The following is a 23,019-nucleotide window of genomic DNA, read 5'->3' as shown; positions in this document are numbered from 1 at the left end:
TTACGTTACCTCTACCCTTCTCGCGAGAGTCGAATACCGGAAGTGTTGAGACGTGTCATGTGATCTAGCTGGCACTGTGTTGGGGTAGCTATGTAAGAATAACTATTTTTAATTCAACAGAACAGTGAAGGTTTTATCCAAAAGGAGCAGCACAAGATGCAGAACGTGATAAACTCGGTGAAGGGGACGGCGCTCGGAGTGGCGGAGTTTCTCACTCCAGTGTTGAAGGTAAACACTCTTTGAGCTAGCTTGTTGCTAGCTGGTGGCTACTCTGACATGTTAAACACGCAGGAACACATTATCAAAGCTATCCAGTCATGTTATTGATGCTCTAACGTTACTTTATGTTCAAACATGAAGTATTTAAGTTACAGCCGGTGGTTAATGCTAACGTTACATGTTAAAGCTCTGGTTCTGTTCTCCATCACAGGAATCTAAGTTCAAAGAGACTGGAGTCATTACACCAGAAGAGGTGAGAACATACTTCTTAAAGGCCCTGCAGCATATTTCAATGATGTGCTATATTACCTGACCTTATCTAAAGTTGACTTCCTCCTCTCTGCTTCTTGTTTTAGTTTGTAGCAGCTGGGGATCACTTGGTTCACCATTGCCCCACATGGAAATGGTGAGTGTGTGTCACAGATATATCCATTCCTAATTACACATGTGAAGTAGGATTATTAGCTCTTTAAAGCATGATTAAAGTTTTGCAGAGAGAGTTCACAGATCAACTTTCAAATAGACCAGGTCCAGCAGTGGATATATATATATATTATTAAGATGTCATTATGTTGTATTGCTTGTTTTTACACTTTCTAGTAGCACAGGGGGGATGTTTGCTCATTTATTGGAGTAGAGCCGGGTAGTTATCACTAAGTTCTTAATTCTGAATCTGGAGTGAAAGTAGTCAGTATTGTGCTGATGTCGTACTGTGGTTAAAGTTGGTAGAAAGGTTGTGTTGCATATAAATAAATGGGAAGTAGCATATAGTTATGTATGTATGTATGTATGTATGTACAACATCAAACTTGAAGTACAGGTTATTTAGGTTTAATTCAAATGTTCATGATTGTGTCCATGATATTGTAAGTAATGTCCCATTATGAGGATTCAAATTATTGCATGTCCTTTAAATTAAAAACTTGGGGTGTGTGTAGGTAGGTGTGTGGGTGGGTGGAGGAGCTCAGCCTCGACACAGAGGAGATGCTCACTGCAGCGTGATAATAAATGACACCAAAACATTAATAAGCCATGAGCGAGGAACTACGAGAACAGCCTTCCAGGAAGTGTTTTAACGGCCGACACGCCCCCTTATTGTTCACCAGTTATGTGATTGGATGCTGCAGCCGATCGGACTGATGAGATGTTTTTCAACATGTAAACAGTGAAGACAGATCAAATTAAACTCTAGTTTTATATTTCATTAGTTTTCTTATTCACCATCTGATTTAAATAGATATTCATTGTAGACTGAACAACAAAAGGACCTTTTTGATTGGTCTTTTCATGATCTGATATTTCCCTCAATAGCATTTATTATGGAAACAATTAAAGTCAGAGAGAGCTTTTTACATCATTTATCATCATTTCATTCAGTCACGTGAGGCTGATCATTCCTGAGTGTCGGGTTTGGTGAGTTTTATCATTTAAGAGAAACAATAATCATGTTCTGGGTTATTTAATGTTGATGTCACAATCTGAATTTCAAAACGTACAGACGCAAATAATGCATAAATAAGACAAACGCAGTCCACTGGTAGAAATCGATCCTGCGCTTATAAACAGAACACAGACACAGTTTAACAGGCTACAGAGAGAAAACACCTCTACAGTTATGATTACTGTGTGTCTTTATTAGTTACTATTATTAAGTACAGTGATCATGTGAACAGACACAAACTTCTCAAAAGTCTCTCCAGCTGTTAAAGCCGACTGACAGCTGATCCAACTGTGATCAGCTGATCCGCCGTCATCAGAAACAAACGTCGCTTCACGTGACGCAACTGAGGAAACGACGTCTCATGTCTCTTAAAACATATTTCCTCGTTTCGTCTCCTCGCATGGTTTCCTTGGGTCTCTCCATGCATCCCTGGTGCGAGGGACTAAGACGCAAGGAAAGGAGCCAAGTGAGGGAAACAGGGATGCAATTAAGAGACTTGGGATGTACCTTGTGAAAGACGACCTGCTCCCTATATAGATATACAGTATATGGCTTTTTATAAGATAACAAAAACACTTTGATTTTTAGCTTCAGGTCATAATACACTAATAAAAACATAGTTATGAACATTATATTCCATTTCTGACAATCAATCCCCCTAAATGTTACACGCTGTTCTTTTAAAATAAATGGGAAAGCAAACCCAAAACATTAGTTTATAAAAGCTAAACTTGCTGTGGGTGTAGTCAAATATAAAGTAAGGACAAACCATGTGTTCTCTGTCTGTGGTTCCATGTCCCTTCAGGGCCAGTGGGGAAGAAGTCAAGGTGAAGCCATATTTGCCCCAGGATAAACAGTTTCTCCTGACACGCAACGGTAAGATCATCATAAGATCATCAACTGTTCTTTACTTCAACTCCTCTGAGTCACTCTCTTTGTAACATCAACAATTTGTATTTTTAATATGAATAAATTCTGAAATTTCCATGAGTGTGAATGAATTTAATCTGCAGTACACACTGGCTGCACGTTTTTACATGAAAGAAAGCATCTTCAAATCACAGTGTGGATTACATATAACTGTAATTATAGCATGTAAACATTGAAAAGTACATTATTTTAAAGTGTTCTGTTCTTTAAAATTGCTTATTTTTAAACAATGAAATATTGATTTATTTTTAAAGGCCTGATCCAGCCTCCATTAATGAAGGATTTTGTTTGTAAAGATATGGTTTTGTGATTTTCTTCGACATCACTCAAGTACACAAAGACACTTGACAATGGAGAGCAAGCCGGTGTTCCATTAAGTAGTATTCAGTTCATTGTGTGAGCTTCTAGAGTCTCTGTCCTCACTTCCCTTAGTACTGTGCAATAGCACAGTTACATACGCTACATAATCCGGCTGAGTGTGTGTGTATATATATATATATATATATATATATATATATACTCATATCTGTGTCTTAAGCATCCAAAAGTTAAGTTTGGCCGCCACCAACATTTTTTCTTTCGGAAACCCCTGCTATCATTAAGATAAGTTACCTTGTTGGTATCTAGACATTCATTCAACATTACTGGCTAACATGTTGTACTTCCTCTTTGTGTGTTAACTGTGTGTGTGTGTGCGGTTTGCCAGTTCCCTGTTACAAGCGCTGTAAACAGATGGAGTACTCAGACGAGCTGGAGGCCATCATAGAGGAGGATGATGGAGATGGGGGCTGGGTGGACACTTACCACAACTCAGGTTGGACACCATCTCTCAACATCCATACATGGCATAAATATCTCGTTCCCTTCGCCATTGTTATGAAACCCATGTTGGACCGATTTGACAGTTCAACATTTCTATTCGCTGTCTCAAAACACAGCATAAAAACTCAAAAAGTGGAGCAAGAAACCGTGTTGTACCAGCATAGATCTATGGAGGACAACATATCCACTAACACATTGAGTTATCACACTTTTCTTCACAGAATATATAGTCTACCTAATGTAATAGTTGTGCTTCATGGTTATACAGTGTGTTTGAATCAGCACTTACTTTTGCAGGGTTTCTACCAGTGTAAGTTGACCCCCTACCAGGCCTTAGCATCGGGGAAAAGTACTTTTATGTATTTAAAATGATTCAATGGGTTAGATTTGACAGATTCTCAAACCACTTGCTTATCAGTTCCAGTTCATTAAAATGATGAAAGAGCACGGTGAAGAACATGTCCTGACACTGTTGTGTTTCAGCAGGTGTGTTAGGAGTCACAGATGCTGTACAGGACATTTCACTGGACAATAATAAGGTATGCTTCGTAAATGTGTTGATTCTGGTTCAATACAATGTGAAATTCCAAAATTCCAAAAGTTAATTATAATGTGGTTAGCACTCAGCAACGGGCTCTGGGTTTGGACCTGCTGGCTGAGATTTAATGCATGTAAATAATGAAAAGTACATGACTTGTTCCCATCTGAGGGACATCATTCAGCAGTAAGCTCCTCAGAACATGTCCTTATTCCCCTCAGAGGTTTGGTTCCTGGTCATGTTGTGAAATGTGTTTAGTGATGTCATGTTCATTGTATTTCTTCAGAACAGTTTTGAAATCCTTACCATTTAGTTTCAACTGTTTCTGAAGTGTGTAGATCAAAATGGGTCCTTGTCCTTTGAATCCTCTAGGACAAGAATATGAATGCCACATCTGCAGCATATTGTGATGATGATGATGAAGAAGATGAAGATGAAGATGGAGAAGCAGCCGATATGGAAGGTACTCCTACCCTACCGGTAATAAAGCAGTCCTCTTGTTTCTTCCTTTAACTGGACTTGTCCTTTTCAGAGTACGAGGAGAGTGGCCTGCTGGAAACCGATGAGGTAGGCTCTCAAAGGTCAGCATGTCATTTCTTGTGGGATGTGATCCCATCGTCAGTCACACGAGCTCCTCTCTCCTCCGTCTAGGCCACCTTGGACACCAGCAAAATGGTTGAAACTAAAGCCAAAGCAGAGCTCGGGAGTGAAGACGCCATCCTCCAGACGAGAACATATGACCTGTACATCACATATGATAAATACTACCAGACCCCTCGACTCTGGCTCTTTGGATATGATGAAGTATGTACCTGGGAGAGCACTGCTGAAATAGTATAAGCATGTTCTATAGGAGAATGTAGTGCTCATATCGTGAATCTCACTAGTTTAAGGCTGCCCCCTCTTTATCAACAAGTCCACTTCTTGCTCATTTTGGTCTCAGTCAACTCACATTTCTTTGTTTCTCTGCTTCTTTTGTGCTGAGTCACTTATTTCTGAGAAACTTCTGAGCACATCTCTGGTAAACCCAAGAGTTAAAGTGGTGCTTTCGCACGATTCTTTGAGAGTTTTACAGATCTGTCCATTATTAAGTCAACTAATCGATTAGTCGACAAAATGGTATGAGTGTTAGTCGACCCTTCTTTAGTTGAGGACAGCCCTAGCAGCAGCAGTCAAGTCATTGTAGGACAGATGCAATACTGTGGAGCTTGTACTCTTTAGCTTAAGGCTGCAGGAAGTGATTTTTACAAAGTACAGTAGACATGGCACTAAGAAAGCTTCTGTGGGCTCCTCCAGGATAGGCAACCACTGACTGTAGAACAGATGTACGAGGACATCAGCCAGGACCACGTGAAGAAGACGGTCACTATTGAGAACCACCCCCACCTTCCTCCACCTGCCATGTGCTCCGTCCACCCCTGCAGGTGAGGAAGACACCTTCTTTCTTTAGATGCACACATGCAGGTTTAGTTTGAGAGCAATATAAGCATTCATATTTTGGTCTTTATTTAGATCTGTACAGTTACGATACCTCCACCAATCGTTCACAAACACAATACTTTTCTTTTGTATAGTGGTGTCTTAAAACATTAGTATAGGAGTGATTAATAGTGTGTTAAAACTGTTATTTTATCAACTTTTGGCTGATCCAACCTTTACTTTCAGACATGCTGAAGTGATGAAAAAGATCATTGAGACTGTGGCAGAAGGGGGAGGAGAGCTGGGAGTGCATATGTATCCTTTCATGGTAATAACCACTTCCAAAGTCAGATGCAACAGTTATTAAGGTACTATGGACACTTGGGAGGATATTTACTTTATCTATTGTTCTGGCCTGTTCATAGGCACTAAACAGCCAAATTGTATAATCCTTTTTTACCAAAGAATCGCATTCAAGGGCAGCGAGGTCAAGTTATGTCTCATGCAATATGTAGTTTAAGGCCTTCCTGTTAAGAGCCACGAAATAGGGAGTAGGGAATGGACATTTTTACTGCGAGGAAACCTCTGCAGCACTGTTTTACCACACAGGTCAAAAGAGTGATAGAGATCCATCACTGATCTCTTTGTTAAAGTTACTGTGAGGAACTGTTTGAATACTGATGCCTCCTTCTGACCTCCATCAGAGAGAAGATGGTCTGTATAGTTTTTCCTAATGCTGCTCATCGGTGCCACCGGGTCGGATTCTGTAACCAGTCACAGAGTGAGCGTTTACCAATCAGTTTCATGGAGAGATTGTGTTGAAGGCTGATCTGAAATCAATAAGCAGCGTTGTGATGTAGGTGTTGTGACAGGCTTAGTAAATATCCCCTGGTGACACTTTGAACACTGGAAGATATCCCATCATGCTCATGATATGTGGTGTGGATATTCATAGGTAGGTAGTTGGTTACATCGTCATGCCTACTGTGTCACTGTGTTGTTTGTTCCCTCCGTGCTCTACTCTGTTTTCCTTAACGGACACTTTCAGGTATCTTCTAATTTTCCTCAAGTTTGTCCAGGCTGTCATTCCTACAATAGAATACGACTACACAAGACACTTCACCATGTAGCTTCATAGGTCTGCCTCTACTGATGCAACATGGGAAACATTAGCTCTTCTGCCTCGTGTTGAGATTAAATCAGGTCTGGTCTGATTACAATCAGTTTGTGTAACTCACTGCGTGGGTGCAGCACATGGGGGATGTTGGAGGTATGTCACAAAACGTCTATTAAAGGAACAGGCTGATGAAAGAGTCAGATGAGAAGATCAGTATGGGTTTGATCTGTGTGCCTCCAGTACAGAGATACATGTGTTGCTAGCCTCGCTATGGCATGAAAAGTGCACCTTTCAAAGCCAGAGGTGTATTATTTTCATGTTGTATTGTTTGATTTCACTTGTGGAAAACCCGAATGTAAAAACAACGCACTTGGATATATTTGTAACTAGCTTGCTATCTTACAACAAGTGGTTGAATAGAGTTGTTTCCCCTTTGACAGAGCTAGCTAGTAGTTCCAGTGCTAAGCTAGGCTAACAGTGGTATGGACACACAAATGAACCTGATATCATCTCTTCATCTGACCCTTGGTAAGGCTGTAGACAAAGCTTTGTCCCAAAAGCTGGACTGTACCTCTGATGTTTCTCTACAGTTTGATGTTGTGACCACAATGTGGTGAGCGCTCACAAACTTCTTGTTACTAAGACTCACCCCATTCCACACTGCTTCGCTGTTTGAGTACATTTAAAAAGAATAATGAGTTATTAAAATTGTGATTGGTTCCAGCAGAACGAGCTGGTTTATCAGAGCTATTTATTCACTGAGAGCAAGAACCGTATAGTTCTGGGCCATAAAACAATAAGCATGCCATGCCCTACACTGTGGCCCTTCACTGCCTTTAGTTGTTCGTTTATGTGCATCCTTTTCTTGTTCAACTACTGATGAGATTCAGAAGAAATCATTTGAAATCTGTGGATTTGGACCGCTACTGGAAGTAAATGTCTGCTTGGTTGCTAACATCAGTGTGTAAGATGTCTGTGTATCAGACGGCAGCATTGATAGAAGCTTTTTGATTATTAACAATACTGTTCCCATGCCTCACTGCTTCTTATTGCTTCATTCTGGTGCACTTTGTAGACGGCATGGCTGAACCCTAATATTGTAAATCAGCTCTTGATGCCTGTTTGTCTTAATACTTCATCCTCTGAATGTGTTGATGGCCAGACCTTTTCATTCATGCTTCTTGTGGTTGGCTCGTATGTTTTTTGTGTTTTACTTCAACTTTCAATTTCCCTCCTCTGCAGCTTGAGACTTGTTTTCAGTTTGTCTTGCTTCTACTGATGTATCACTACCTAGTGTGTCAAGAATGAATTGTTTTACTGTCACAAGTCTACATGTGTACTTCAATAAATCCTTCAATTACTTTCTGCTCTTTTTATTTGATAATATAAACTATTACAGACAAATGTGTCTGACTCAACTAAAGAGAAAAGTCTCATCTTCAGTAATCGTCCCTCTACTTTCCCTGTTTTCTGGTTTGGGATCAAACACTCCCTCTGTACTGCCTGTTGGCCCGGGCTCCTGTGGGACTTGCTCAGTCTATTTGTTGGGCTTTGAATCTATTGCATACATTTTTAGTAAATTATAAAACAAAGAAAGTAATAACCTCTTTAACAGTTTGTACTCGTTCTCCTCTGCTGCTGCTCTACCGTCAGACCACCTGATTGCGCTAGTGCGCCTAAAAGCGGGCCGTTTAACAGCAGAAACCACCACCGAAGAAGAAGCACATGAGCCCGGTCTGTGGTGGCCGCAGGTCGTCCCGGTGAGTCCATCATGCCTGTGCTCGACCAAACTCTTGTACTTTGTGTGTACGGCTTCTTCTCCAACCTCCGGCCGTCGGAGCCTTTCCTCACCGCCTACCTGCTGGGCCCAGATAAGAACCTGACGGAGACTCAGGTGAGTTAGCTAGCTGGGCTAAAGGCTACGTTACTGAGCACGAGCACCAACGGCTGATTCCACCTTGCGTCACATCTGAACTTGACACAATAAACATTGTATTGAGTTTGTGACCATGAGCTTTTTAATTCTTCTTTATATGAACGTAACGTTGAGTCATGTATTGGTTGTATTTGCTGTATTTACCCGCCATACAGTTCAACAGCAAAGGTTCCACCAATTAGATAGAAAGATACTTTATTAATCTAGAGCAGCATTATGATGAAGGTAAGCAATCAAAGTAACAGAGTAAAAATAAAACATATTGAGTATAGAAATGCACAATATAGACAATGAAATAGAATAATGTTAAATTAACTAAAACTAGTGCAAAATGAGTCTTTGAGCGAGCAAAAGAATCCATTAAAGTCTGTAGAGTCCTTGTGTCTCGTATCTCCTCTCGTGTCTCAAAGACACTCAATTTCGTTGTACTCTGATCGACCCCTGTAGTGAGGAAGCGACCCTCTGAAGCCTCTCACAGCAGCATGGATGGACCTCACCATATCTATACACAGATGTGAAGACACTTGTTAACCTACAGACCACACACTAAAGCTGTGAGCTTCTCATTCTGTTTTCTTGTTGTATCGCTACAAAGCTCCAGTTCATTGACCATATTTGTCAAGCTGAACCCGGTTCCTCATCATTCAGTCTCTGCCCTGATGTCTGCCTCCATTTCTTTACTCACGTACACTTGATGTATCGTTGAAGGGAAGCCTGTGTCCACTGGTTTACATGCAGTGGGTTGTAATGTGAGAATTTAGATCTTTTACGCTTGAACAAACATACTGTACCCAGATCTAATGAGCTCCATTTTGTACAGATCTAGCAGCCAGTTCTAGAAAACCCTGTTGATATGTGGACTGCTTCACAACAATACAACTGGATGTCTTCTAATGGCTCGGTCCTACACACAGAAGGAATAATTCCTCTTGAAAAATTGCCAGATCCTTTGGAATGTTTGGTTAATCCTAAAATAATTAGGTCCTCCATCAGGTCATAAACTGTTTTTGCCCTAAATTATGTTAACCTCCAGTTATCTTTAACTTTAGTATTTTATTACTACTAGGAGCTACTCTTGTCAAAGTCACTATTGTCACTGGAAACGAATGTAAATAAAATGAAAGCTGCAAGAAGCATTGATCGGGCCCTCATATATTCACGTATGTCGAGGGTACTGGTGTTACGTCCCTACTGGTTTTTGAACCTACTGGTTTCCCTTCCGTGCGTGTGTAGTGTTCGCTTAAAAGCAGCCGCTGTTTTCTGCCTCTGTCGCCTGATTCGTCACACATTCACAAACATATTGCTGGAGATCTATAAACCACATCTCATATCAATTGCAGGGATTACGATTGTATAAGTGAGCACTACATCACAGCCACGTGTGAAGAAATACATTGAAGAAAATACATTTATGAAAAGATCGCAACAACCTGGATTCGAACCCTGTCCAGCAAAATAGTAAAATTCCCTAATATACAGGACTGTCTCAGAAAATTAGAATATTGTGATAATCCCCATACGTGTGATTTAGTTTACTGAACCAAGCTGAGTGTTTTTCAAGGCTCAGGAAACCCTTGCAGGTGTTTCGAGTTAATTAGACGATTCAAGTGATTAGTTGAATACCCTACTAGTATACTTTTTCATGATATTCTAATATTTAGAGATAGGATATTTGAGTTTTCTTAAGCTGTAAGCCATAATCAGCAATATTAAAAGAATAAAAGGCTTGCAATATTTCAGTTGATTTGTAATGAATCCAGACTGCATGACATTTTTGTTTTTTTAATTGCATTACACAAAATAAAGAACTTTATCACAATATTCTAATTTTCTGAGACAGTCCTGTAGTCGCGCTACGCACTTCGTCACTTGAGCTTAACAGTTTATTTGACATTCATTCATTTACTCATTAAGTCACACCTCGTCAGTGCCCAGGAAACGTTTTGGCTTAGGGTGAACTGAAACAACTAGTTACCTGGGGGCGTAAATAAAAACGCATCACAAATAAAAATGAGGAAAAGTCTCATATGTTAATTCTTGAGCCCATTTAGAAATTTAAATAGCTAGGTTTGAATATTACATACACATCAAATTATTACTATTTAAAAAGAGTACACTCTCACCATTTGCAGTACCTCTGTGGTCCACTAGATGGTGCTCGGCGGCCCACCAGTGGGTACAGGTCCAGTGGTAGAGAATAACTAGACTACACCAAACTAAGGCTTACTTTATACTCACAAAAAGTGATTGAAGCTGTTCATGTCTAGGGATTATACAAAATACGCCAATTCACTTTTAGATGTCTTCAAAATCTGCGTAAATATTTAGCAGACAAATCAATAGTTTACAGGATATTTAACCTTTGTTTCTTTATAATACATTTAATACTTGACTTTTTTTACAGGGCTTGTACAAAGGCAATAAAGTAGTCCATGAATATGACATCTGAGTTTACAGATAATTACAATCGGAGGTTGGTTTATGTTTTTTTTTGCCAGTTAAACTCAGTCTTTTTGATTCTCCACAGTTGCAGTTACTAGAAAACTAGTCTAGAACTTAGAAATGGAAACTGAAATCAGGTCAGTTATACACTTGATTAACAGTTTGAGGTGTCCTCCTGTCTTACTTCCCTCCCAAGATTCCCTGGGAAGCAGCGTTGATGCTGAGGAGATTGAAATAATGTAACTAGTGTAAATGTTCATCTCTTATCTGCAGGTGGTGAATGAAATCTATCCAGTGTGGACGTATTCCTACCTGGTGTTGCTGTTCCCCATCTTCCTGGCCACTGACTTCCTGCGTTATAAGCCCGTATTGGTGCTGCAGGCCACCAGCTTAGTGGTTACCTATGTCATATTGCTGAGGGCGCAGGGCATGCTGGCCATGCAGCTCCTCGAGTTCTTCTTTGGACTGGCTACGGCATCCGAGGTGGCCTACTACTCGTACATCTACAGCGTGGTGGAGCCGGCACACTACCAGAGAGTGACGGGTTACTGCCGCAGCGTCACTCTGTTCGGATCAGCTGCTGGATCTCTGACCGGTCAACTGCTGCTCTCTCTGGCCAAAGTTCAGCTGGTCCACCTGGTCATCATCACCTTGACGACCGCCGCCGTGGCCTCTGTGGCTCCCTGGTTTCTGCCCATGCCCAAGAGAAGCTTGTTCTTCCACAAGAGTCCAGCCATGGTGGAGAAGACGAGCAGCACCGCTCTGCTGGAGCGGACCAAGGATTCAGAGAGCAAGTCGCCTCCCAACAGCCAGGACGTCTCCACGGTGAGTGACTATGTGCTTTGTTCAGGTCACACCATGCTCATGATCGGGTTCATCTGTTCAAATGTCAAGAACTGTATCCTCCACTCTCCATGCAGATATCCAGGTCCTCTGAGACAGGAAGTCACAGCAGCGGGCTTGTGGAAGTGCTACAGGTTCTGTTTGATGACTTTCTGAAGTGCTACAGATGCCAATCCCTGCTGGCCTGGTCCCTGTGGTGGGCTCTGGCCACCTGCGGCTACTTCCAGGTCATCAACTACGCTCAAGCACTGTGGGAGAACATCCGTCCATCCCAGGATTACGAAATCTACAACGGCTACGTAGAGACCCTGTCCACACTGCTGGGTGAGGGGGATTTAATAAAGATTTGTGGCCATTTTCTGAATTTGGTGATGTGCTCTGTTGGATGGAATGAACTAACATGTCAGCATGAAAGGACCCAGTGTGCTCTTTAACACTGGTTTCTCTCCCTGTAGTGTAAACCTCAGGCTGAGTATTTGTAACCGTTGTGTGTCCTGCTGGTCCTCAGGGGCTCTGGCGGCCCTGCTGGTGGGCTACTTGCCCGTGTGCTGGTCTCTGTGGGGGGAGCTGGTTCTGTGTGTCCTCTCCCTGCTGATGGCTTTGTGTGTGTTTGCTATGGACACTGTGAGGAACATCTGGCTCTGTTACAGCGCATACGTCCTCTTCAGAGCCATATACATGCTGCTCATCACCGTGGCAACGTAAGTATGAGGAGGCATATTCACGTGAATTAATGTAAGACTGAAACTTTATTAGATTAACAGACAGCTGTTAAACAATTATATGAAACACTGTGGAAACAAAGCTGAAATTGGTTTGAGTCTGGAAAATGAGAAGGTTTGAAATGGGAAGTTGTTTGGGGTTTAATGAGTTAAAGCAGGGGTCTTCAACGTTTTTCAGGCCAAGGACCCCCAAACTGATGGTTTCATGTTGGTAAATGTCCAAAGGTAGGTGATTGCTCAGTTACCTCCTCCAAAGCCTCCTCTGGCACCATGGTCACTACCTTCAACACATTACTGAATTAGCAATACATTTCAGAAAACCAAATTCATGCAAAAGCTGCCCTACATCACTTAGAATAAATATATATATATATGATAATAATAACAGGACTGCAAGACAGTTGATGAAATAAAGTATTTTTGTGGAAAATTACAGTTTCAAGTTTAAAACAGTCAACAGACAAGTGTTTTTGTATGTTCTCATGAACTTCATCGTCCTCTCCTGTAAAATTAAGGCAGTTCATGTAGTCAGCTGAAATGTCTTTAATAGAGTTTCACTCAGACTACACTGGATTCCAGTGGTCTCAGTAACAAACATAAGACAACATTACCATTGAAGTCATTGCGATCCATCCCGCCAAAGAATAAACATGCTTTTAGGACACATTTCATAAACAGAGTTTTAAGCTTTCAATTGAATAAAAATATCTGCCAACTGACACCAAAATAATCAGCTAATACGCTTCATATTGTTCAGAAGGTTTAATCCGGGATGATGCTTGTAATGTTTGTCGTCGTGTAAGTTTCCTAAATGTTTTTGATACTTTCCCTTCGTGAAACTGTTGGAAACCTTTTCAATGGCAAGCTGACTGCTTCCAAGAAAAGTGTTAGAGCCATCTCTGAAGCCTACAGGGGATTTGAGTTCAATACGTAAAGCAGGAAAGTATCCCTTCAAGTAGAGAAGCACCGATTTGGAGTTTAAGGGCTAATTATCCGTTTAAGCTGACTGATATTACTAGAAATATGTGAAGAGGATAATATATTTTTAGATTGTCATGTTTGTTTTTATAATTCAACGCCAATAAGCCCCCACCATCCATAGAGTACATACACTAATTGTAAACTTATTTGTAGTAACTTTAGATTTTTTAAAGTTTATATTCTGATGGTTGAACAGGTGCTTTCTTAAGAGGATTTTGTTGTACTTTTATATAATGAGCAGTCGATTACTACTTGTGTTTCATTCTCTCTGCTGCTGTGTGTGGCTCAGCCCCCCCCCTCGCACAAACATGCATGAATAGAGAGCCGAGAAGGAGAAAAAATCCAACTATATCAACAACCGATAAATCGTACATCCCTACTCTACAGTAAAGACAGTATTAAAACATAACCTTGCACACTATCCTTTAAGTCAGGGGTCTTCAACGTTTTTCAAGCCAAGGATAGAGATAGTGATAGAGAGATGGAGCAGGGACCCCCGACTATATATATTGTATAAAATTGTGTTTTATATTAAACTGGGCTAATGCGATGTTTAAACATACCTTGTTATTGTGCATTCAATACTAAGCTTTACAAATACACAGGTTCATATATTCATGTTTTTATTTTAAACATGTGCAAGGTACAGTGAGTAGGGTGGCCGTGCCACTGTCATTTATAAACATACCTTGTCAGCTGATACCAATGCCAATATCAACATTGTCTGTCAATTGCATGATAATCATGTATACAAGCTATTCAAACTGAATTTTTTATTTTAAACATAAATGTGGAAACGAAAATGTTAGTGCCACTGCCATGCATAATCATACATGTTATCTTGCATACAATATATGAACATAAATAATGGAAGATTCATGTTTGGAAAAAAAATTCACACGAGGTATAGAATGAAAGATGCGTCCCATCACTGTTAGCTATGGTGGGCTATCACTGTTAGCTATGGAACACTCCATCACTGTTAGCTATGGAACACTTCATCACTGTTAGCTATGGAACACTCCATCACTGTTAGATATGGAACACTTCATCACTGTTAGCTATGGTGGGCTATCACTGTTAGCTATGGAACACTCCATCACTGTTAGATATGGAACACTTCATCACTGTTAGCTATGGTGGGCTATCACTGTTAGCTATGGAACACTCCATCACTGTTAGATATGGAACACTTCATCACTGTTAGCTATGGTGGGCTATCACTGTTAGCTATGGAACATTTCTCACTGTTCGCTATGGTGGGCCATCACTGTTAGCTATGGAACACTTCTCACTGTTAGCTATGGTGGGCTATCACTGTTAGCTATGGAAAACATCATCACTGTTAGCTATGGAACGCTCCATTACTGTTAGTTATGGTGGGCTATCACTGTTAGCTATGGAACACTCCATCACTGTTAGCTATGGAACACTTCTGCACCAGTGACACCGCTGAGTTTGCACTTTTTTAGTAAACTAGCATGACATGTTGGACATGTCTAAATCTAATATTTTTATTGGGTTAGTCCAAGTGTCAGATATTTACAGTCAGGATCTCAAATGCATGTAGACATAGTTCAAAATCAATACTTGTATTGTTATAAGTTTTATTGAACTGTTTAGAGACAGTCGTACTGAAAGTCGGTACTCGTGTGTTTTCATATTTAAAAAGAGGGAGGAAGGTATATTCAGGAAGGAACACGCTTTCAGAACCGTGGGTCCTTTTCTCAGACGGATTTGCTTCCTCTACGTTAAGCAGTACTGGTTTTAGAAACTATGCCCTTTGTTTGTTAATGTTCCCAGTCTTCTGGAATGAGAAATAGGAAACTTGTGTAACGATGGTCCAGATTATAGCAGCCATTGACCGTCGTTTCTAAACATCAGGAGTGAGTCCACAATAAGAAGCACATTCATCTCGGGTTCTTGGATATGTTCTGAAAAGTGTTCAATCACCAGCAAAAACGTTGTCCTACTTTGTGGATTGTCTAGTAGCTTATGGAGACATGTAGAAGTGTTTCAGACAGTGTACTACAGGTGTGACCTTCCTCTGACCCATCAGGTATCAGATTGCTGCCAGTCTCAACATGCAGCGCTACGCCTTTGTGTTCGGGGTGAACACCTTCATGGCCCTCCTGCTGCAGACTCTGCTCACTGTGGTGGTGGTGGACTCGGCCGGCCTTGGCCTCGATGTCTTTACTCAGGTGAGGGGGTACAATAGGCTCCGCCCACCTTTAGTTGCCTGACAACATACATGGGGACATTTTCCACCTCCTGCAGAAAGGATCTGATAGATGTCTTGTTTCCTTTCCTCAGTTCCTCATCTATGGTGGCTACTTTGCTGTCATTTCTGTGGTCTTTCTGCTCGCTGCACTTTGCAAATTGGCCTCCAGGAGGCGCTCTAAGCAGGAGGAGGAGGTGCTGGCCAACAGCCGAGCAGGCACGGAGTCTGACTCGTCTCCGATCAGGTGATGGTTACTAACGGCGTCTCACATACTGAATAAAGCAGCATTAGTGAGTGAGCTCCAGTCATCACGTCATTGTGTTGTTCTCTATAATGACTGAAGCTGTAGTACTCCATTGTGGCCACTATGTGGCAGGATGACATGATGTCATCATACTGCTGTCTAACCCATACTTCTCATCCATTGAATGTTCCACGCTGAGACCCAACTGGACAGAAAAGATGCAGTTGGACCAAACCATGAGTGTTACAGAGTGGGTCTTTAGTCTTTGGAGTCATTCAAACAAATGTATACTTCCTCTGTTTGTTGATCACAGATCAGATGAAAAGGCTTCATCTGATATTTACGTTGCACAATATTTAAAATGTTCATAATTGTAATTCTGTATGTTTCCCAGTTCGTTGAACTTGGTGCCTTTAGACCCTAGGAATGGTACCGTAATAGTACTTCTACTGTGTTACATTTGACACCAGCGAAAAAGACATGTTTGTATTTAAATATTTGTTATTTCCTCCTGCAATGGCATAGCTGCTGTATTGTACGCTCATTGATCAGTATTGGCACTGGCGAGGAGTTTGTGTATCAGGTTCATCAATAAGTATCTTTAATGAATGACAATGAAACGATGTGTTTGATGTTATGCTGCTTCTATCTGTACAATATGTTCATTACTACAGATAAGATGTGACCCAGAGCCACAGTGAGTCGATGGTGTGTCTGTGGACTACAGAGACAGAGATACATCAGGATTAGTGTTGCTTTGGCAAAAAGACTTGATGACCAAAGTGTTGTCTGACATCAACCAAATTCATTTAGAAAACATGGCCAAATATAAAGTACAAATACCTGAAGTGTTCCACACACACCAGTAACTCTTCATCTCATCTTGGAACACTACAAATAGTGCCTTTTCCTTTCCACTGTCTAAATGTTCTCCACTGATTCTTCTGTATTTATATTTTGGGCACTGTGCCAACCTCTGGTACTTCTTAATGTCACTGATGAAGCTCCATCTGTCATTTAAAAACAACAGTATTGGATCAGTTGTAACTGTACATCTGGTATGTCATAGAAATGCATAGAAATGTTTTATGATCAGCGAACAAATAAAAAAATTGCTTGAACAAGTCAGGCGATCTGTATTTCTAATTTCTCTTTGTACAACAGCAATAAGCCAATGGATTGAACTATTGTGTCCTCTTTTCTTTATGTTTAGTTCTTTTGACATCGGTGGCGGCTGCATGTGAAGCAGAGGACGGACTGTCTCACTTTTTGTATGTCTGTGTTCATTTGACATTTAGATCATACATGAAGTCTTGAGTGTAGTTTACTAGTGAAGGTTCTATAAACACTGAACAATCTAAGTTGACTATGCAATTTCTATCACAAAGAAATCAAAATGTTTTTGCCGAATCATGTTTTTGTGTTCTGTATTTTCACTGTTTTTGTCGTCGCTCTATATATCTTCGAAATAAACAGAAATAACATCTTCTATCCAGTGGTGTTTTTCCTCAGTAAAACGGGAGCCAGGAGTCCTCGAACACACTAGCCATGGTTTGAGGCTGGACTTTGGGATGTGGTGCTTCGTTAGCATGTTAGCATTCTTACATGTGCTAATTAGCGCTATACACACAAAGTCCAGCTGAGGCCGAATGTCATGGCAATCCGGAGAGACCAGTGAAGGAAGAAAAGATCTTTTGTTGATGACGATGTCTTGACTAGCACAGCACTGAGCAAACTAAGAATGTGAGGTAGGGCAGGTGAAGATGGAGATACTCTCAGAAACACAGCACAACACATAGTTGAGTTTCTACTCTTAAAAGGAAGTTTCTAAATGTGTCCCATACTTTACACTGCCTCAATATTTTATGGAAACATGTTAAGTAGCTGCCTTTAAGTAATGTTTTTTCTTTCTTGTAAATCTAATTTAAACGTAATTCTGTCTGTGAATCCTGATTTTTGTATCTATGTATAACGCTAATATGTTAAAATGAGTACAAATTTAGAATCTTGAACCTAATTGTTGAGATAATTCACTCAAATGCAGAACTGTCAACCTCATGGAGAATAATCCCTGCTCAGGATTGATCATCTGGAATCATTGACTTCTTGAACCAGACGTAGTTCATATTAACTGGATAAGTGGACATCATTAGGATTCACTCTGTCAGATGTTACCGGTAATCCTTTGAACAGGGATATGTATATATAAAACAAACTGGTTCATATATTTGAGAAAAAATGACATTGATAACAAATGATTGCCTCCTTTGAAGTTTGTTGTATTTGACATATTTGAATGTGGTTATTTTAAAAAGAGCTTTACAGTAAAATAGTTTATTTAATTACTTTTAAAATGCCAATGGCAGCCTGTAGCTCCCATGAACGCTCTAGATTATTGCTCTGATTTGTTAATGACTGCACCACTAAGGCTTATGACACACATGCACTCACTAAGAGGAGAAGGAAGCGTGGGGCTAAAGTACAGCGGACCATGAGACAACCAGCGGGACCAGATGCTTGGACATAGATTTGTCTGACCTATTCTTATTTTACGTGTTTCGTCGCAAAAAGGAGGTGCTTGGAATATACGTCAATTCTTCAAAATTTGCACAAAATTCAGGATCGGTGAAAATAACAAGGAAATTGGGTCGTTGGGCTAAGTACGTCTTGTCGTATTAGTACGTCTTATCGTAGAATATTTCTATGTTAATCGGGAGAAGAGTGTTATTCGCAAATCAAAATAATCCAAGTCTCCAAATCATTCAAAGTTGTCCTGTTCCATTTATTCTCTTGCAAGAGGGAGAATCTCCAACACAGCTCTTCACACAGTCTGCTGGAAGCATTCTTCAATATCAGATCAAACCTTCACATACTATATACTACAGCAGAAACCGTCTCCTCCTTTAGATCAGTCAAGGATGTCTGGTGTATCTGATCTTCCATTTTCCCTTTGATCTCATTGTCAGATACATTCACGTGACCCCTTGCTAACCTTCCTGTGTCTGTCTTTACGACCCTCGAAAGTAAAACAGTAACACCCAGTATGTGGTCTGGTCGTAAACCATGTTTGGACAAGCCTAAATGTCTCTACCTCTGTTCTTCTAATCCGTAAAATGTTTCTACACCATTTCATGATACTGATATATATTTTTTACCATTACAGTCTCTACCTCCCTCTTTTTTCTGAAATAGGGTGGCATTCACAATGCCTGCTTTTTCAGAAACATCCAAATAGAAAGGCAATGTGTAGTCTGGCACAGAGAGTGAGACTGCATTGGACAAGGATTGTTTGAGTGAAATGAACAACTCTTCAGCTTCAGAGGTCCAAGTCAGCTGTGCCGTGAGGTTGCGATGACCTACAGTGGCGACAAGGGCACGCAGTGGAGCAGTTCTGTCAGTGTATGCTGCGATGTAGTTCCTACTGTAGCCTGTCAGGCCTAGGAAAGAGAACATGTCTTTTACTGTGGTAGGTTTTGAATGGTGCAGGATCAATGTTTTATGTGCACTGGAGAGGCCAGAAGAGTTTTGTGTGGCTTGCGGTCATGCATGTCTCTGCTGAAGGTGCAGCAATCAGTAAATCGTCAACATATTGAATTAACAATACGTCCTCAGGAAGTTCCAGAGTAGACAAGTCATGTTTCAAGTGTCGGTTAAACAGTCCTGGCGAGAGAATTAAGCCTTGTGATAGTCTGGTGTATGTGTACTGCTGTCCTTGGAAAGTAAATGCAAATACCTCTTGTAAAGCTGGGTCAAGTGGGAGACAGAAAAATGCATTTGCGAGGTCTATTACAGTAAAATGTGAATGAGCAGGAGACAATGATGAGAGAGCAGTATACGGATTAGGTGCGGCCATTGATTGTGTGGTGATTATTTTGTTAATCAACCGTAAGTCATGAACCATTCTGTATTTGTCTGTGTTTGGTTTTGGAACAGGGAGAATTGGTGTGTTCCATGGTGAATGGCATGGAATCAAAACACCTGCGTGCAATAGGCCATCAATAGTGTCTTTTACCTGCTTCTGCTTTAGGTTTAAGAGGATATTGTCTCCTCCAAACAGGCTGCACATTCGCGTCGAGTGCAAATGAAACCGATGAGTGTGTACAGTGACCCATATCCTTAGGGGAGGTGGACCAAAGAGCAACCGGAAGCGAGGCAAACATCGTTTCGGTGAATGGGTGATTTGTCCTCTCGCGACCATGAAAGCGTTCCAAAGTGTCTTGTTGCAAAACAACTGTGTCTCGTGTGTGATGTGTTATTTTCCAGCTGTTATCTGAAGGCGAAAACATGATAGCAGGGCACTGAGTCGGCTGCCAATCCGTTAACTGAGACATTCTTTTTGTCATAGGGCCCAATTTTCTGGCTTCGTGTTGAGCCAAGGAGACATGAGGGGAGCTATCATCTGCTAACACATACCATTTTAGCTGTTCCTCTGTCAAGGTTACCACAGCCGCAACTCCCTCCTTTCCCACAAACAAACATGGCGAGGCAATATGCCATAAACCGGCTGCAAGTTCTGATTCAAAAGCCTCTGTATACAAATCATCGGGCTCGCGTAAGTAATTCAGGGTGACATGAAGGGGATCAGCTGGAGGAGCATATGGTGCAAGTTGTGCAATCCATGTTCCAAAGCTGGAATAAGGAGAAAATGCCTCCTTTCTCACTTGTTTCAGGCTGTAACAGGCCCCAAAAGATTTCTGCAGAAAAGGTGGGTGGCTGCTGGTCAGTTTGCAGTAGCATGTTTTTAGAGCTGTACATGACATGTTCGTTGCAGTGGAGGATTGTTCCGTCTTTCAAAGTCACTTGTAATCCCAAAGGACCACACAGGATCACTGCCCCCATTGTCTGTAACATGTCTCTCCCCATTAGATTTACAGGACATGCTGGTGAGAACAGGTACTGCTGGCAAAATGTCTGAGTGCCCACCTGGGTCAAGAGAGGCGATGTGAATGGTAAACGTTCTGTTTTTCCTGAGAAACCCGATACTGCTGTAAAGTCAGAAGACATTGTCATATCTGGCAAAGTCTTTGCCATCGTAGAGTACCTCGCCCCACAGTCGACCATCATATCAACAGGTGTATGTAAAACAGTACACCTCAACATGTGGTCGCTTAACCCTCTTTGTGGAGCGTTGGGGTTACTTGGGCACCCCGAGTGGCTGCTCTGCCAGGCCTGAGTCTGCACCGCCCCTGGATTGGGGAGGCTGGACTGCTGGTGAGCTGATGGTGGAGGGCCTCCCCCTCCGGGTGGCCCCCAGTGTGGCACCGGTCCAAACTGCTGTTGGGAGGAGCCTTGTGGGCAGGCACGGGCCCAATGACCAGGATCACCACAGATGAAACACCCCTGGCCTCCTGGGCCGCCCCCTTGCTGATTTGACATATATCTCCCTCTGCCTCGCCCTCTAAAACCCTGTGATTGTCTTTGATAGCCCCTCTGAGGCTGGCACCATTGCTGTGCTTGTGCTGGCGGCAGATAATGGTGTTGTGGTTGGGAAAAGGTGGTCTGTGGCTGAGCTTCCTGAACAGGAAGTTGTTTAGCATTAGCAGTCTTTTTCTTATCATTCTGTGCTGAGTCAACATCACGTATCTGCGCCTTTAAGAGACGAACCTGAAGTATTTTAAGCTCTTCCTCTGTCTCCCTTGTCTGCTCCTGAACACGGAACATGTGATGTCTGACATGTGCCAACCAGGGAGGGACAAAAAGCTGGTCTGATTCAACCAGGTCATCCATTTTAGCTTTTACACTAGGATCGGCCCCTCTCAGTACAGCTGCTTTGAACATCATGTGAGCGCCTGGGTTATTATCAGGAGCGGTACCGGTTGTGTCGGTCCACTCGGTTACAATTCTGCTGCAGAATTGGTCAGGAGTTTCTCCTGGTGTACATTGAAATTTGAGGAGAGCAGTAGCTCCCATTTTAACCGGATACAAGTCTCTGACTTGCTGCCACCACATAGTGCGACATGTAGCAAACGTTGTCTCGTCTGGGAGGCCTGTAGTGGCTGCGCCCCTGTCAATGTCATGCATCAACCGTGGAGAAGCACACGCAGCAAAAATGGCCCTCAAATCTCCCAATGCCAAATTGTAACCTGTTGTGCGGCCCTCAAAAGCCCTAATCCATGCACTGCCCCCACATGTTAACTCTGGCAGCTTTTGCTCCAACATCTGCATGTCTGCCATTCCCCAAGGTTGATAATGTGGTTTAGGCCCCTGGACTATTGGGCACTGGTAACTAGCAGCACTTGTCTGTTGTACTAGTATTTTGTCTTTACTTTTTTCAGATTGATAAAGTCTGCCTGACCTGGTCACCCCTGGGACGGATGAGGCAGTAGCAGGTGGCAAGGGGGAATATGCTGTTGATTTGGATTGTCTGTGTCTGTGGTCACTGGTTCTGCAAACATATCTCCAACTATGTAAACCGATTTTCGGTGGGCGTAGACGTCTTTTAAACGGAAAAATGCTCACTGGGATGGGTCAAATACTCCATGCAGAAAAGAAATGTCTAACTCGTGTCCAATTGTCCGATGGTCGCAGACATTCTCGGCCGTGTAAGCTGAGGTCTCGCAAGTACCCCCGATGTACGCAAAGGTGCGAGGGCCAGTTCATCGCTGCTTGCAGCTTTAATTGACTTTGATTTTGACTATGCATTGTCCGTTAATGACGCAGCATCCAGTCATGCGCGTATTCATGTTGCACTCTGCAGTTAGTGTATTTGTAGGTGTTGAGCATCATGTAACATTTTATTTCACTTGTCAAATGTTGCAGTGTTATGTGAATATGAAATAAATAGTAAACCGTAGCTGTGGCGTCATAATGAGGTTATTAGGAGGTGGTTCAACTGTAGTAAGACGGCACAGAAGGCCCAGGTACAAAATGCACGGCCCGCCATTGTTTTCAACATACTATGACTTTTTTTTCAACATATTATACTTGGTCTTTTAAATTACTTGAATTACATAAAATACAATGAATTGTTTTGGAGTTACTATACTATGATTTTCATGATGTTTTTTCAACATTCTATTTTTTGGCCTTTTTATGATTTTTTGGGATATAAAATACAGTGAATTGTTTTGGACATGTTACGTCCCTTTTCTTTCCTGGTCTAATGAATGAATGAATGATTAGGGACTAACACAAAACAACCCAA

The 23,019-nt window shown here is 41.6% G+C and overlaps 2 protein-coding genes across 2 annotated transcripts; both read left to right on the top strand.

The window, feature by feature from the left end:
- The first annotated feature begins 42 nt into the window (after nucleotides 1–42).
- Nucleotides 43–7,850, top strand: atg3 (autophagy related 3). The gene is made up of 12 exons (XM_079185822.1): nucleotides 43–228; nucleotides 431–472; nucleotides 576–625; nucleotides 2,466–2,536; nucleotides 3,297–3,404; nucleotides 3,899–3,951; nucleotides 4,323–4,413; nucleotides 4,483–4,517; nucleotides 4,602–4,754; nucleotides 5,247–5,374; nucleotides 5,616–5,684; nucleotides 6,418–7,850. Exons 1-12 carry the CDS (start codon nucleotides 157–159, stop codon nucleotides 6,497–6,499), a joined length of 954 nt encoding a protein of 317 aa, XP_079041948.1. The 5' UTR covers nucleotides 43–156; the 3' UTR covers nucleotides 6,500–7,850.
- Nucleotides 7,851–8,022: 172 nt separating this feature from the next.
- Nucleotides 8,023–16,070, top strand: slc19a2 (solute carrier family 19 member 2). The gene is made up of 6 exons (XM_079185815.1): nucleotides 8,023–8,380; nucleotides 11,138–11,689; nucleotides 11,785–12,031; nucleotides 12,216–12,408; nucleotides 15,470–15,611; nucleotides 15,724–16,070. The coding sequence occupies exons 1-6, from the start codon at nucleotides 8,258–8,260 to the stop codon at nucleotides 15,877–15,879; spliced, it is 1,413 nt and encodes a 470-aa protein (XP_079041941.1). The 5' UTR covers nucleotides 8,023–8,257; the 3' UTR covers nucleotides 15,880–16,070.
- Nucleotides 16,071–23,019: the final 6,949 nt, after the last annotated feature.

Source organism: Pholis gunnellus (genome assembly GCF_910591455.1).
Source record: "Pholis gunnellus genome assembly, chromosome: 24".
NCBI lineage: Eukaryota > Metazoa > Chordata > Actinopteri > Perciformes > Pholidae > Pholis > Pholis gunnellus.
Note: the sequence above shows the minus strand (reverse complement) of the source record. Positions and strands in the feature narration are given on the sequence as shown.